Source organism: Mesoplodon bidens (assembly GCF_964165515.1).
Source record: "Mesoplodon bidens genome assembly, chromosome: 1".
Lineage (NCBI taxonomy): Eukaryota > Metazoa > Chordata > Mammalia > Artiodactyla > Ziphiidae > Mesoplodon > Mesoplodon bidens.
The window spans coordinates 130,564,670-130,577,682 of NC_138176.1; the positions used below are offsets into that span (position 1 = coordinate 130,564,670).

The 13,013-nt window shown below is 35.6% G+C and overlaps 1 protein-coding gene across 22 annotated transcripts in view; it reads right to left on the minus strand.

Moving 5' to 3' along the window:
• Window positions 1–13,013, minus strand: part of ADGRL3 (adhesion G protein-coupled receptor L3) — a 581,523-nt gene that overhangs the window by 38,063 nt on the left and 530,447 nt on the right. For 13 of the 22 annotated variants that reach the window (XM_081254133.1, XM_081254135.1, XM_081254115.1 and 10 more), the window contains 2 exons: window positions 4,754–4,780; window positions 2,034–2,202 (listed from right to left, as the gene is read on the minus strand). In XM_081254133.1, coding sequence (XP_081110259.1) covers window positions 2,034–2,202; window positions 4,754–4,780 — 196 coding nt within the window. The remainder of the gene's footprint in view (window positions 1–2,033; window positions 2,203–4,753; window positions 4,781–13,013) is intronic. The other 9 variants (XM_081254129.1, XM_081254127.1, XM_081254128.1 and 6 more) reach the window with 1 other exon arrangement.

Below are 13,013 nucleotides of genomic sequence, written 5' to 3' on the forward strand. Positions count from 1 at the left end.
CTAATACATAAAATAATGGATAAAGCTAGTTCCCTATATTTGAAGATGTCAGTATAACTAAATATGATGGCCCAATATTCCCTTATTTATATGGACAAATGTCACCCTTTCCCTTAATCTCCTGATTTTGCACCCATCATTCTACATATTGCTCTTGACAATCAGTGATAGTTTTTTTCTACCAAAATCTAGAAATCCTTCCAAGTGCTTAGTCTTTCTGACTTCTCTGAAGTGTTTTATAATACTGACAAGTGTCTACTTCTGGACATTTCCCCCTTATCTTTCATTTAGGTCTTCTCATTCTTCTCCTCAAACACTTTCTTCCTTCTATTTCTATTCTTACTCATTACTAATGTCTCCTACTCTTCATAATCATCAAGTGTGTTAGACTGTGTTAGACTTACCCAATTCCTCATTTTCCTGGGGTACAAAAAGTAGAGTATGTTTCCCAGTTTTCCTTGCAGTTTAGTTGGTATTATTTATAGTGTCCTATCTGACGGAAGGTGAGTAGAAGTGATGTGAACCACTTCCAGACTTTTTATACAAGATCTTCTCTCTCTTTCTCAGACTATCTGCTAGATGTCAACACCCAAGGTGGTTGTGGAAATTGAACAGTGAGGTTGGCTGAGCTTTCATTGGCCTGTGTCCCTCTATGAGGCACACTCATCAATTGGGCAATGAGTAAAAAATACCTTTATTAGGTTAAATGATGGCAATTTGGGGTGTATGTACACTAAGTATTTGGGAAGATTCATCCCTTCCAACACAACCTCTTTTCTAAGTTAATTCTAATCCATTAGATTAGAATCCATCCATTCTAACATCATAAACTCTTTTCTTTTCTGTAACTTACATTTACAGGTCTGAGTAATCAATGCTATTCTAGCCTGTATTTAAGATCATGCCAACACATTTTTAATACCTACCACTACATAAAACTGAAACAGGATAAAACTGGATGCATCTCAACAAGTAGACACCTTTCTCAACTTTTATTTGAGGTTCCCTTAGTCTCTTAAGCCAAAAATCGTAGAGGTGGATATCTTTACTCTTTATTTTCCAAAAACAATTTTAGGTCTTATAGTTTTTTTCTTAGAAAAAAAAATTCACTTCTTGCCATTTCATTTTCAGAGCCACCTCTCAATATCTCATAATTATTTTTATTACCTCCATTTTACACATGATGAAACTGGGGCATATAAAGGTTAATTAAATGGCCCAAAGTCACATAAGCCTTTAAGTAGAGGAGCTAGGATTCGGACCCAGTCCTGGCTCAGGGGTCTATATGGTCAGAACTACAAAGACCACATTTATAATAGAGTTAAACAGTGTAAGAAGAGAAAATCAATCTTGAGATAAAAAAATGCAATGTAAGTATTTAGTTACTAAAATCAACTTTGAAAATGAATATATTGGCCTTAAAGACGTGAAAAATCATAAAAATAGACCAATATTAAAATTAAATATTGCATTCTAATCAAAATCATAGATCCTATAAAAGATGCTTTTAAAGAAATACAGAGATCTTTACTAAGTTTCCACCATTCATTTAAAAAATAAATGTTTTTATCATAAAATGTTTAGATAATTATATTTTCTAGAATATATCAATACAAATTAGTTTTTTTTTAAAAAAGAAAAATATATATTTGCTATGCCATGCCATATATGTATATATATACATATATCCCATGCCTCCATAACATCTTAGAAAATCTACTCCCTAATATACAAATTCCATGTGTCTGCCAATAAAAATATTAAAGACTATAAGGTCAAATCTATAAGAATATAATTTTTGTACATTGTCCAAATCAAAATATTTTGATTCTGTTTTTTTGCTGTTAAGCACATTTGCCAATTTTTATGCTTTCATTTTATGTCTGTTTTGTCTTTACTATTATAAAAATAAAATCAATTAAGTAGTATATTTATTTCTTAGAGACAAACACATCAAGAATGATTTATGTTATGGGTACTTTGCTGTCATAGAATATATGCTATTTATTCTTGAACAGAGAAAGCTAGCTTACCTTCTTTTGTAGGACACAATGGAAAATGAATATAAACATTCCCTGTAGAGAATTGAAAATGGTGAAGAGATACGCCATGATGACTGTGCTTTCATTAATATACATGAGTCCAAAGGCCCAGGTCAATCCTAATAGGCAGAGAAGAGCTATTGCACCTATAACCCATGACCTGCAGAGAGAAGAGAAAATTAAGGGTTATCATATAATTTGTCTTTAATTAACACAGTCATGTTGTATCAACAATACTGACACTGAAAAAAATGTTACAGTTTTATTGACAGAAAATGTAAGACAGGTGGTATAAGTACTTTAAGATTTTAATGAGAACTTACATGTTTTCAAGCTTGAGGAGATATACGTGAATGAAGATGCTATAAACACAGAAATTCACTTATGCAAAAGCAGATTTGTACTATTAAATTATTCACGTATTTGCAGCACATATGCAAATGGTATGGATATGTAATTATGGTGAATGGCAAGGGGGAAGAGTCTGTAAAGCTATGTTAGTCTCCACTGGTCTCATTGGTATGATAACATTTGTTTGATTGGACTCTTTCCATTAATCAAACATTTGTTTCATCGGACTCTTCATCTGATACACTTTTACCCCATTTTTCCAAATTTCCTCTTTTTTCCATAAAAAATTTAGTGTTTACAGACAAGAACAGAAGGAACCAGTATATGGAAGATTGTATAAAATTTGAAACTTCTATTTTTCTGATTCTATAGTTAAGTAGAACAAGTGTGAGATACAGTAAATGGGAAAAAATAGTTCCCCTCTAGATCACCATCTACTCTTTCAGCCTTTGGATTGCTGTGTCTTGGGTTATGTTGGACTAGACTTCAGACACGAGGCAATTGGCAGCTTTGTTGAAAAGAAGCCCAACAGCTCAGGACACCTTCATGTCTTTGAAGTGTCTGCAAACTCGCGGGAGAAAATGAAGCTGAGAATGGGATGGAGAGGGATGAACAAAGTAGTCCAGAATTGAAGACAAATTCTCACTCTCACTCCATTCCCTTAGTTTCCTCCAAGCTGCCATTCACAATAGTAATAAATGGGTGACAAAAGCCCACATATTTGTAGCTATGTATTATGTATTTACTATCAAAATAAAATAAATCTTTCCAATAGACAGGAATCCAATAACTGAAAATGGAATCTTCTCAACTTCTCTCTAAGTATATAGAATAGGACCAAAACAGTCTAGATCTCTATATTCTTATGAACCTACCTTTCCCTTTCCCAGTATACCTTCCTGAACATGGTAATCTAATATTTATTTTTAGCAGACTACTATCTGCTATTTACATTGTCTAAGGAATAAATATGGGGATTGAAACTTTGCAAAATGAAGGGGGAAAATCACATATGTTTACTATAATCTGAAGCTGGGTTTAATAATTTTTTCAGAGAGAACTATGTCTTAAGAAAGATATGTCCCAAAGTAGTCAAATATTATTAAAGTCTTATTAAAATTAATCTCAAATATTTACCATTTTTCTTCTACAACTGTCAGCCACTATATTTCAAATGTAAACATCCACTAAATTTAATGTGCTTAATTTAAAACTTTAATATTCTTGAATAAAGAATCCCTAAAGGAAGCTTGCCATTGTATGTGGCATGTTTGCTTATACAAATTAGAAAACATCTTAGATATTAATATCTTATTTTACAAGCAGATTCAGAAGTATGAGAACTTTCAAGGTAAAGCTCTTATTTGTTTACAGGTATTGGAATAAGGAAAAATGGGAAGAGTCGCCATTAAGTCAAAATTGCTATTCAGATTTAGAAATAAAATGATAGGATAAAATACTCTAGCCAGCTATTATCCACTAGAAAACACATGATGGGCCCAAGTGTTAATGATATAAAAGAGTGATGAGCCCAACTTGCAAAGAAAAAAATAAACAAGAACATGAAGAAGTAAGTGAAATGGTATTGGAGAAAATGAAAACAAAGGACTCTTCACCAGAAGAACAAACTGAAAGTCTACAGCAAGGTCACCCAAAGGTTGCCAATCTTAATTACAGGACATGTAATTTTAAAATGTACAAAGGAAAAAAAGCCCAAATATTAGCATTTGTGTTTATGCTTATAGATTAATACAGACTTGTAGCTTTGTTTTAGAAATTTAAAAGATACGTTCATAAACAATTAGATCAACAATCAAGTGACGTATCGAATTTGAAAGAGACAATTTTGCATATATAAAGTTTAATTTTTGAAGGAGGTATTTTCCCCTCTTTTGGATATTTAACCTAAAAATTCATTAGTTTCATTTGCAATTGGGTAGTTTCATACCCCTGAGATCATTTGAAGATATAACACTAAATCACGAAATAATTTTAGATGAATGATGTCCAAACAAACAACAGAAATGAGGACATATGCAACACAGAGGAGCACACTGAAATGAAAGGAGAAATCTATTAAAAGCAAAACAAGTCTGTACCACATGAAGTTGCTATTACTGTGGCACTAAATTCAGGTGATATCCAATTAAAAGAGGTGAAGCAGAATTTTTCTGGCAAAACACCTGCAGCATATTTATTATGCATAGAAGTTGTATGCCTGATTATTTTCCTGCACAGTTTGCTCTTCTGCCTCAATGTGAATGACAGAAGCTCTAATGATTTTTCAGTACTGATCTGACAGCTGGTTCATGGGACCACACTGATAAATGGAATTTATCAGCCATTCAGGTCATTCTTACTTGATGAAGGGTCTGTTATCCTCATAGCTAAAGAATGCATAGACATAAAGACAAGAACACCAACATTAGCATTTTATGACAAAGAATTTCATATGAAAAATATTCTCCTGGTCCCCAAAGGCCTCTGTCCCCCACCTCCCTAAAAGGTATCATAAACTTCCCTTTATATCTAAAAGGTAAATGCTAAAATGACCATGAGAACTTAAATAACGAGGAATAAAATCAATTTTACAATACTGCAATATCCCTTATGAGACTAAAAAATTCCATTTTTTCATCATGTGCTCATATTACTTGTGACTTGACAGAGACATTTATTTCTAAGAGATCACATTTCTCTAGAGAATGAGAAATCTTATGAGCAATCTGGAAAAGGCTTGGGGGCATACTTAAAATGACAGATTTCATGTCACCTAAAGGTCTTCTTATTGTATAATATTAGTAGGTAAGATTACTTAATTATGGACAGTACACTTCTGAGTAATTTTAACTTGCAGATGATTGACCTGAGTTAAACCTGAACATTATAGCTCTTTAAAAATATTCAACCCAACTACTTTAAAATTCTTTCTGACAGTGCACTGAGAAAAAATTTTGAATAATCTTTTGTAGTAATAGGAGCAAACAGATGGCACCTGTTCATTATCACTTATATATACTAATCTATTTAGTATCATCCTGATAAAATGAGATTCAAGCACCAAATTAGTAAAGACTAGTTAGGGGATATTTTTTTTACAAACATAGTTGCTGCTCAGTGAATTGTGATAGGACAGAAAAGAAACAGAAAACTGTGTCCTCTTTTCTCTTACCTCTTGCAAGAGGCAATCGTTTCTGATATTATGCATATACAAGTAAAGCTCTTAGAAAGGCTCCAACTGTGATGCATTTTGAACAAAGAGAACCACTGATTAAAAAAAACCTTACTCTCCAGGGTGATGAAAGGGTAAAGAATAGAGTGAGAGCCTGGGCTTTGAAGCCAGTTTGCCTGAGGTTTACATCCTAACTTAATTCACTTACTAGCTATTTGATTTTAGGCAAAAATTAATTAGCCTGTGGTTGTGTCACTTTATACATCTATAAAATGGTGGTAATTTTCTTGTGATAATGAAATGATATACTGTGTATCGAGTGCTCAGAACAGTGTCTGACATATTGTGTTTGATAAATATCACATAGTTATTATTAGACTATTTTCACAATGAAAATACAGAATTTCTTACCCAAAGAATAAAACACCAAATAATAAGGGAGAGGACTGGCAGCATGAACACAGCCTGAAGGGGTTAGTGCACCACGGATAGCCCAGAGGGAGTCCGGGAAAAAGTACGGACCTGCTGAAGAGGCAAGAGACCTTTTCTTCTCTCTTTGTTTCCTGGTGTGTGAGGAGAGGGGATTAAGAGCACTGCTTAAAGGAGCTCCAGAGATGGGCGCGAGCCGAGGCTAACAGCACGGACAACAGAGACGGGAATGAGATGCTAAGGCTACTGCTGCCGCCACCAAGAAACCTGTGTGTGAGCACAGGGCACTATCCACACCCCCCTTCCGGGGAGCCTGTGCAGCCCACCACTGCCAGGGTCCCGGGATCCAGGGACAACTTCCCCGGGAGAACACACAGTGCGCTTCAGGCTAGTACAACGTCACACTGGCCGCTGCTGCCGCAGGCTCGCCCCGCACTCCATAACCCTCCCTCCGCCAGGCCTGAGTGAGCCAAAGGCCCCTCAGCAGCGGCTCTTTAACCCCGTCCTGTCTGAGCGAAGAACAGATGCCCTACGGCGACCTACATGCAAAGGCGGGGCCAAATCCAAAGCTGAACCCCGGGAGCTGTGCAAACAAAGAAGAGAAAGGGAGATCTCTCCCAAAAGCCTCAGGAGCAGTGGATTAAATCTCCACAATCAACCAGATGTACCCTGCATCTGTGGAGTACCTCAATAGACAACGAATCATCCCAAATTGAGAAGGTGGACTATGAGAGCAAGATTTATTATTTTTTCCGCTTTTCCTCTTTTTGTGTGTATGTGTGTGCTTCTGTGTGAGATATTGTCTGTATAGATTTGCTTTCACCATATGTCCTAGGGTTATATACGTCCGTTTTTTGTTTGTTTGTTTTTTACTTAAAAATTTTTTTTCTTAATAATTATTTTTTAATTTTAATTATTTAATTTTACCTTACTTTATTTTTTTCTTTTATCTTCTTCCTTCCTTCCTTCCTTCCTTCCTTCGTTCTACTTTTTCTCCCATTTATTCTGAGCCGTGTAGATGAAAGGCTCTGGGTGCTCCAGCCAGGAGTCAGTGCTGTGCCTCTGAGGTGGGAGAGCCAACTTCAGCACACTGGTCCACAAGACACCTCCCAGCTCCACATAATATCAAACGGCAAAAATCTCCCTGAGATCTCCATCTAAACACCAACACCCAGCTTCACTCAACGACCAACAAGCTACAGTGCTGGACACTCTATGCCACACAACTAGCAAGACAGGAACACAACCCCAACCATTAGCAGAGATGCGGCCTAAAATCATAATAAGTCCAAAGACACCCCAAAACACACCACCAGACGTTGACCTGCCCACCAGAAAGATGAGATCCAGGCTCATCCACCAGAACACAGGCACTAGTCCCCTCCACCAGGAAGCCTACACAACCCACTGAAACAACTATAGCCACTGGGGACAGGCAACAAAAAAAACGAGAACTATGAACCTGCAGCCTGCAAAAAGGAGACCCCAAACACAGTAAGATAAGCAAAATGAGAACACAGAAAAAAAACACAGCAGATGAAGGAGCAAGATAAAAACCCACCAGACCTAAAAAATGAAGAGGAAATAGGCGGTCTACCTGAAAAAGAATTCATAATGATGACAGAAAAGATGATCCAAAATCTTGGAAATAGAATAGAGAAAATGCAAGAAACATTTAACAAGAACATAGAAAAACTAAAGATGAAACAAGCAACAATGAACAACACAATAAATGAAATTAAAAATACTCTAGAAGGGATCAATAGCAGAATAACTGAGGCAGAAGAACGGATAAGTGACCTGGAATATAAAATAGTGGAAATAACTATTGCAGAGCAGAATAAAGAAAAAATAATTAAAAGAACTGAGGACAGTCTCACAGACCTCTGGGACAACATTAAAGGCACCAACATTCGAATTATAGGGGTTCCAGAAGAAGAAGACAAAAAGAAAGGGACTGAGAAAATATTTGAAGAGATTATAGTTGAAAACTTCCCTAATATGGGAAAGGAAATAGTTAATCAAGTCCAGGAAGCACAGAGAACCCCATACAGGATAAATCCAAGGAGAAACACTCGATGACACATATTAATCAAACTGTCAAAAATTAAATACAAAGAAAACATATTAAAAGCAGCAAGGGAAAAAAAAAACAAAAAAAACGAATAACACACAAGGGAATCCCCATAAGGTTAACAGCTGATATTTTAGCAGAAACTTTGCAAACCAGAAGGGAGTGGCAGGATGTATTTGAAGTGATGAAGGAGAAAAACTGACAACCAAGATTACTCTATGCCGCAAGGATCTCATTCAGATTTGATGGAGAAATTAAAACCTTTACAGACAAGAAAAGCTGAGAGAGCTCAGCATGACCAAACGAGATTTACAACAAATACTAAAGGATCTTCTCTAGGCAAGAAACACAAGAGAAGGAAAAGACCTATAATAACAAACAGAAAACAATTAAGAAAATGGTAATAGGAACATACATATCAATAATTACCTTAAATGTAAATGGATTAAATGCTCCAACCAAAAGACACAGACTGGCTGAATGGATACAAAAACAAGACCCATATATATGCTGTCTACAAGAGACGCACTTCAGACATAGGGACACACACAGACTGAAAGTGAGGGGATGGAAAAAGATATTCCATGCAAATGGAAACCAGAAGAAAGCTGGAGTAGCAATTCTCATATCAGATAAAATAGATTTTAAAATAAAGAATATTAGAAGAGACAAAGAAGGACAGTACATAATGATCAAGGGATCTATCAAAGAAGAAGATATAACAATTGTAAATATTTATGAACTCAACATAGGAGCACTTCAATACATAAGGCAAATATTAACAGCCATAAAAGGGGAAATCGACAGTAACAGATTCAGAGTAGCGGACTTTAACATCCCACTTTCACCAATGGACAGATCATCCAAAATGAAAATAAATAAGGAAACACAAGCTTTAAATGATACATTAAAGAAGGACTTAATTGATATTTATAGGACATTCCATACAAAAACAACAGAATGCACATTTATCTCAAGTGCTCATGGAACATTCTCCAGGATAGATCATATCTTGGGTCACAAATCAAGCCTTGGTAAATTTAAGAAAATTGAAATTGTATCAAGTATCTTTTCTGACAACAACGCTATGAGACTAGATATCAATAACAGGAAAAGATCTGTAAAAAATTCAAACACATGGAGGCTAAACAATACACTACTTAATAACGAAGTGATCACTGAAGACATCAAAGAGGAAATCAAAAAATACCTAGAAACAAATGACAATGGAGACACGACAACCCCAAACCTATGAGATGTAGCAAAAGCAGTTCTACGAGGGAAGTTTATAGCAATACAATCCTACCTTAAGAAACAGGAAACATCTTGAATAAACAACCTAACCTTGCACCTAAAGCAATTCGAGAAAGAAGAACAAACAAACAAACAAACAAACAAAAACCCAAAGTTAGCAGAAGGAAAGAAATCATAAAGATCAGATCACAAATAAATGAAAAAGAAATGAAGGAAATGATAGCAAAGATCAATAAAACTTAAAGCTGGTTCTTTGAGAAGATAAAAAATTGATAAACCATTACCCAGACTCATCAAGAAAAAAAAGGGAGAAGACTCAAATCAATAGAATTAGAAATGAAAAAGGAGAAGTAAAAACTGACACTGCAAAAATACAAAAGATCATGAGAGATTACTACAAAAAACTTTATACCAATAAGATGGACAACCTGGAAGAAATGGACACATTCTTAGAAATGCACAACCTGCCAAGACTGAATCAGGAAGAAATAGAAAATATGAACAGACCAATCACAAGCACTGAAATTGAAACTGTGATTAAAAATCTTCCAACAAACAAAAGCCCAGGACCAGATGGCTTCACAGGCGAATTGTATCAAACATTTAGAGAAGAGCTAACACCTATCCATCTCAAACTCTTCCAAAATATAGCAGAGGGAGGAACACACCCAAACTCATTCTATGAGGCAACCATAACCCTGATACCAAAACCAGACTAGGATGTCACAAAGAAAGAAAATTACAGGCTAATATCACTGATGAATGTAGATGCAAAAATTCCTCAACAAAATACTAGCAAACAGAATCCAACAGCACATTAAGAGGAGCATACACCATGATCAAGTGGGGTTTATTCCAGGAATGCAAAGATTCTTCAATATACACAAACCAATCAATGTGATACAACATATTAACAAATTGAAGGAGAAAAACCATATGGTCATCTCAATAGATGCAGAGAAAGCTTCTGACAAAATTCAACACCCATTTATGATAAAAATCCTCCAGAATGTAGGCATAGAGGGAACTTTCCTCAACATAATAAAGGCTGTATATGACAAACCGACAGGCAACATCGTCCTCAATGGTGAAAAACTGAAAGCATTTCCATTAAGATCAGGAACAGGACAAGGTTGCCCACTGTCACCACTCTTATTCAACATAGTTTTGGAAGTTTTAGCCACAGCAATCAGAGAAGAAAGGAAATAAAAGGAACCCGAATTGGAAAAGAAGAAGTAAAACTGTCACTGTTTGCAGATGACATGATACTATACATAGAGAAAACTAAAGATGCTACCTGAAAACTACTAGAGCTAATGAATGAATTTGGTAATGTAGCAGGATACAAAATTAATGCACAGAAATCTCTGGCATTCCTATACACTAATGATGAAAAATCTGAAAGTGAAATCAAGAAAACACTCCCATTTACCACTGCAACAAAAAGAATAAAATATCTAGGAATAAACCTACCTAAGGAGACAAAAGACCTGTATGCAGAAAATTATAAGACACTGATGAAAGAAATTAAAGACGAGAGAAATAGATGGAGAGATATACCATGTTCTTCGATTGGATGAATCATCATTGTGAAAATGACTCTACTACCCAAAGCAGTCTACAGATTCAATGCAATCCCTATCAAATTACCACTGGCATTATTCACAGAACTAGAACAAAAAATTTCACAATTTGTATGGAAACACAAAAGACCCCGAATAGCCAAAGCAATCTTGAGAACAAAAAATGGAGCTGGAGGAATCAGGTTCCCTTACTTCAGACTACACTACAAAGCTACAGTAATCAAGACAGTATGGTACTGGCATAAAACCAGAAAGATACATCAATGGAACAGGATAGAAAGCCCAGAGATAAACCCACGCACATATGGTCACCTTATCTTTGATAAAGGAGGCAGGAATGTACAGTGGAGAAAAGACAGCCTCTTCAATATGTGGTGCTGGGAAAACTGGACAGGGACATGTAAAAGTATGAGATTAGAACACTCCCTAACATCATACACAAAAATAAGCTCAAAATGGAATAAAAACCTAAATGTAAGGCCAGAAACTCTCAAACTCTTAGAGGAAAACATAGGCAGAACACTCTATGACATAAACCACAGCAAGATCCTTTTGGACCCACCTCCTAGAGAAATGGAAATAAAGAGAAAAATAAACAAATGGGACCTAATGAAACTTCAAAGCTTTTGCACATCAAAGGAAACCATAAACAAGACCAAAAGACAACCCTCAGAATGGGAGAAAATATTTGCAAATGAAGTAACTGACAAAGGATTAATCTCCAAAATTTATAAGCAGCTCATGCAGCTCAATAACAAAAAAACAAACAATCCAATCCAAAAATGGGCAGAAGAGCTAAATAGACATTTCTCCAAAGAAGATATACAGACTGCCAACAAACACATGAAAGAATGCTCAACATCATTAATTATTAGAGAAATGCAAATCAAAACTAAAATGAGATAACATCTCACACAAGTTAGAATGGCCATCATCAAAATATCTAGAAATAATAAATGTTGGAGAGTGTGTGGAGAAAATGGAACACTCTTGCTCTGCTTGTGGGAATGTGAATTGGTACAGCCACTATGGAGAACAGTATGGAGCTTCCTTAAAAAACTACAAGTAGAATTACCATATGACCCAGCAGTCCCACTATTGGGCATATACCCTGAGAAAACCATAATTCAAAGAGTCATGTACCAAAATGTTCATTGCAGCTCTATTTGCAATACCCAGGAAATGGAAACAACCTAAGTGTCCGTCATCAGATGAATGGATAAAGAAGATGTGGCACATATATACAATGGAATATTACTCAGCCATAAAATGAAACAAATTTGAGTTATTTGTAGTTAGGTGATGGACTTAGAGTCTGTCATACAGAGTGAAGTAAGTCAGAACGAGAAAGACAAATACCATATGCTAACACATATATATGGAATTTAAGAAAAAAAATGTCATGAGGAATCTAGGGGTAAGTCAGGAATAAAGACACAGACCTATTAGAGAATGGACTTGAGGATATGGGGAGGGGGAAGGGTAAGTTGTGACGAAATGAGAAAGTGGCATAGACATATATACACTACCAAACATAAAATAGATAGCTAGTGGTAAGCTGCCTCATAGCAGAGGGAGATCAGCTCGGTGCTTTGTGACCACCTAGAGGGGTGGGATAGGGAGGGTGGGAGGGAGCAAGACGCAAGAGGGAAGAGATATGAGAACATATGTATATGTATAACTGATTCACTTTGTTATAAAGCAGAAACTAACACACCATTGTAAAGCAATTATACTCCAATAAATATTAAAAAAAACACCAAATAATAAATGTTGAATAGTTAAATTATTTAAGGATGTTTCAGGAGTAATATTATGCTGTAAAATAGATGTGGCAGAAATAAGTTTGTAGATGGAGCAGGGAGTGACTAACCATGCTGTCTGATATGGAGTTATTGGCCACATGAGTTTGGTTAAATTTAAATTCATTAAAATGAGATAAAGTTTAAAATTCAGTTCCTTAATCACACTAGTTACATTACAAGTACTTAAAAGCTTCAGTAGCTGCCATATTGGACAGTGTAGTTCTAGAACATTTCTGTCTTCACAGAAAGTTCAATTGGACAGTGCTGGACTAGAGTTTTAAGCCAGGAAATGAAATTCCAAGA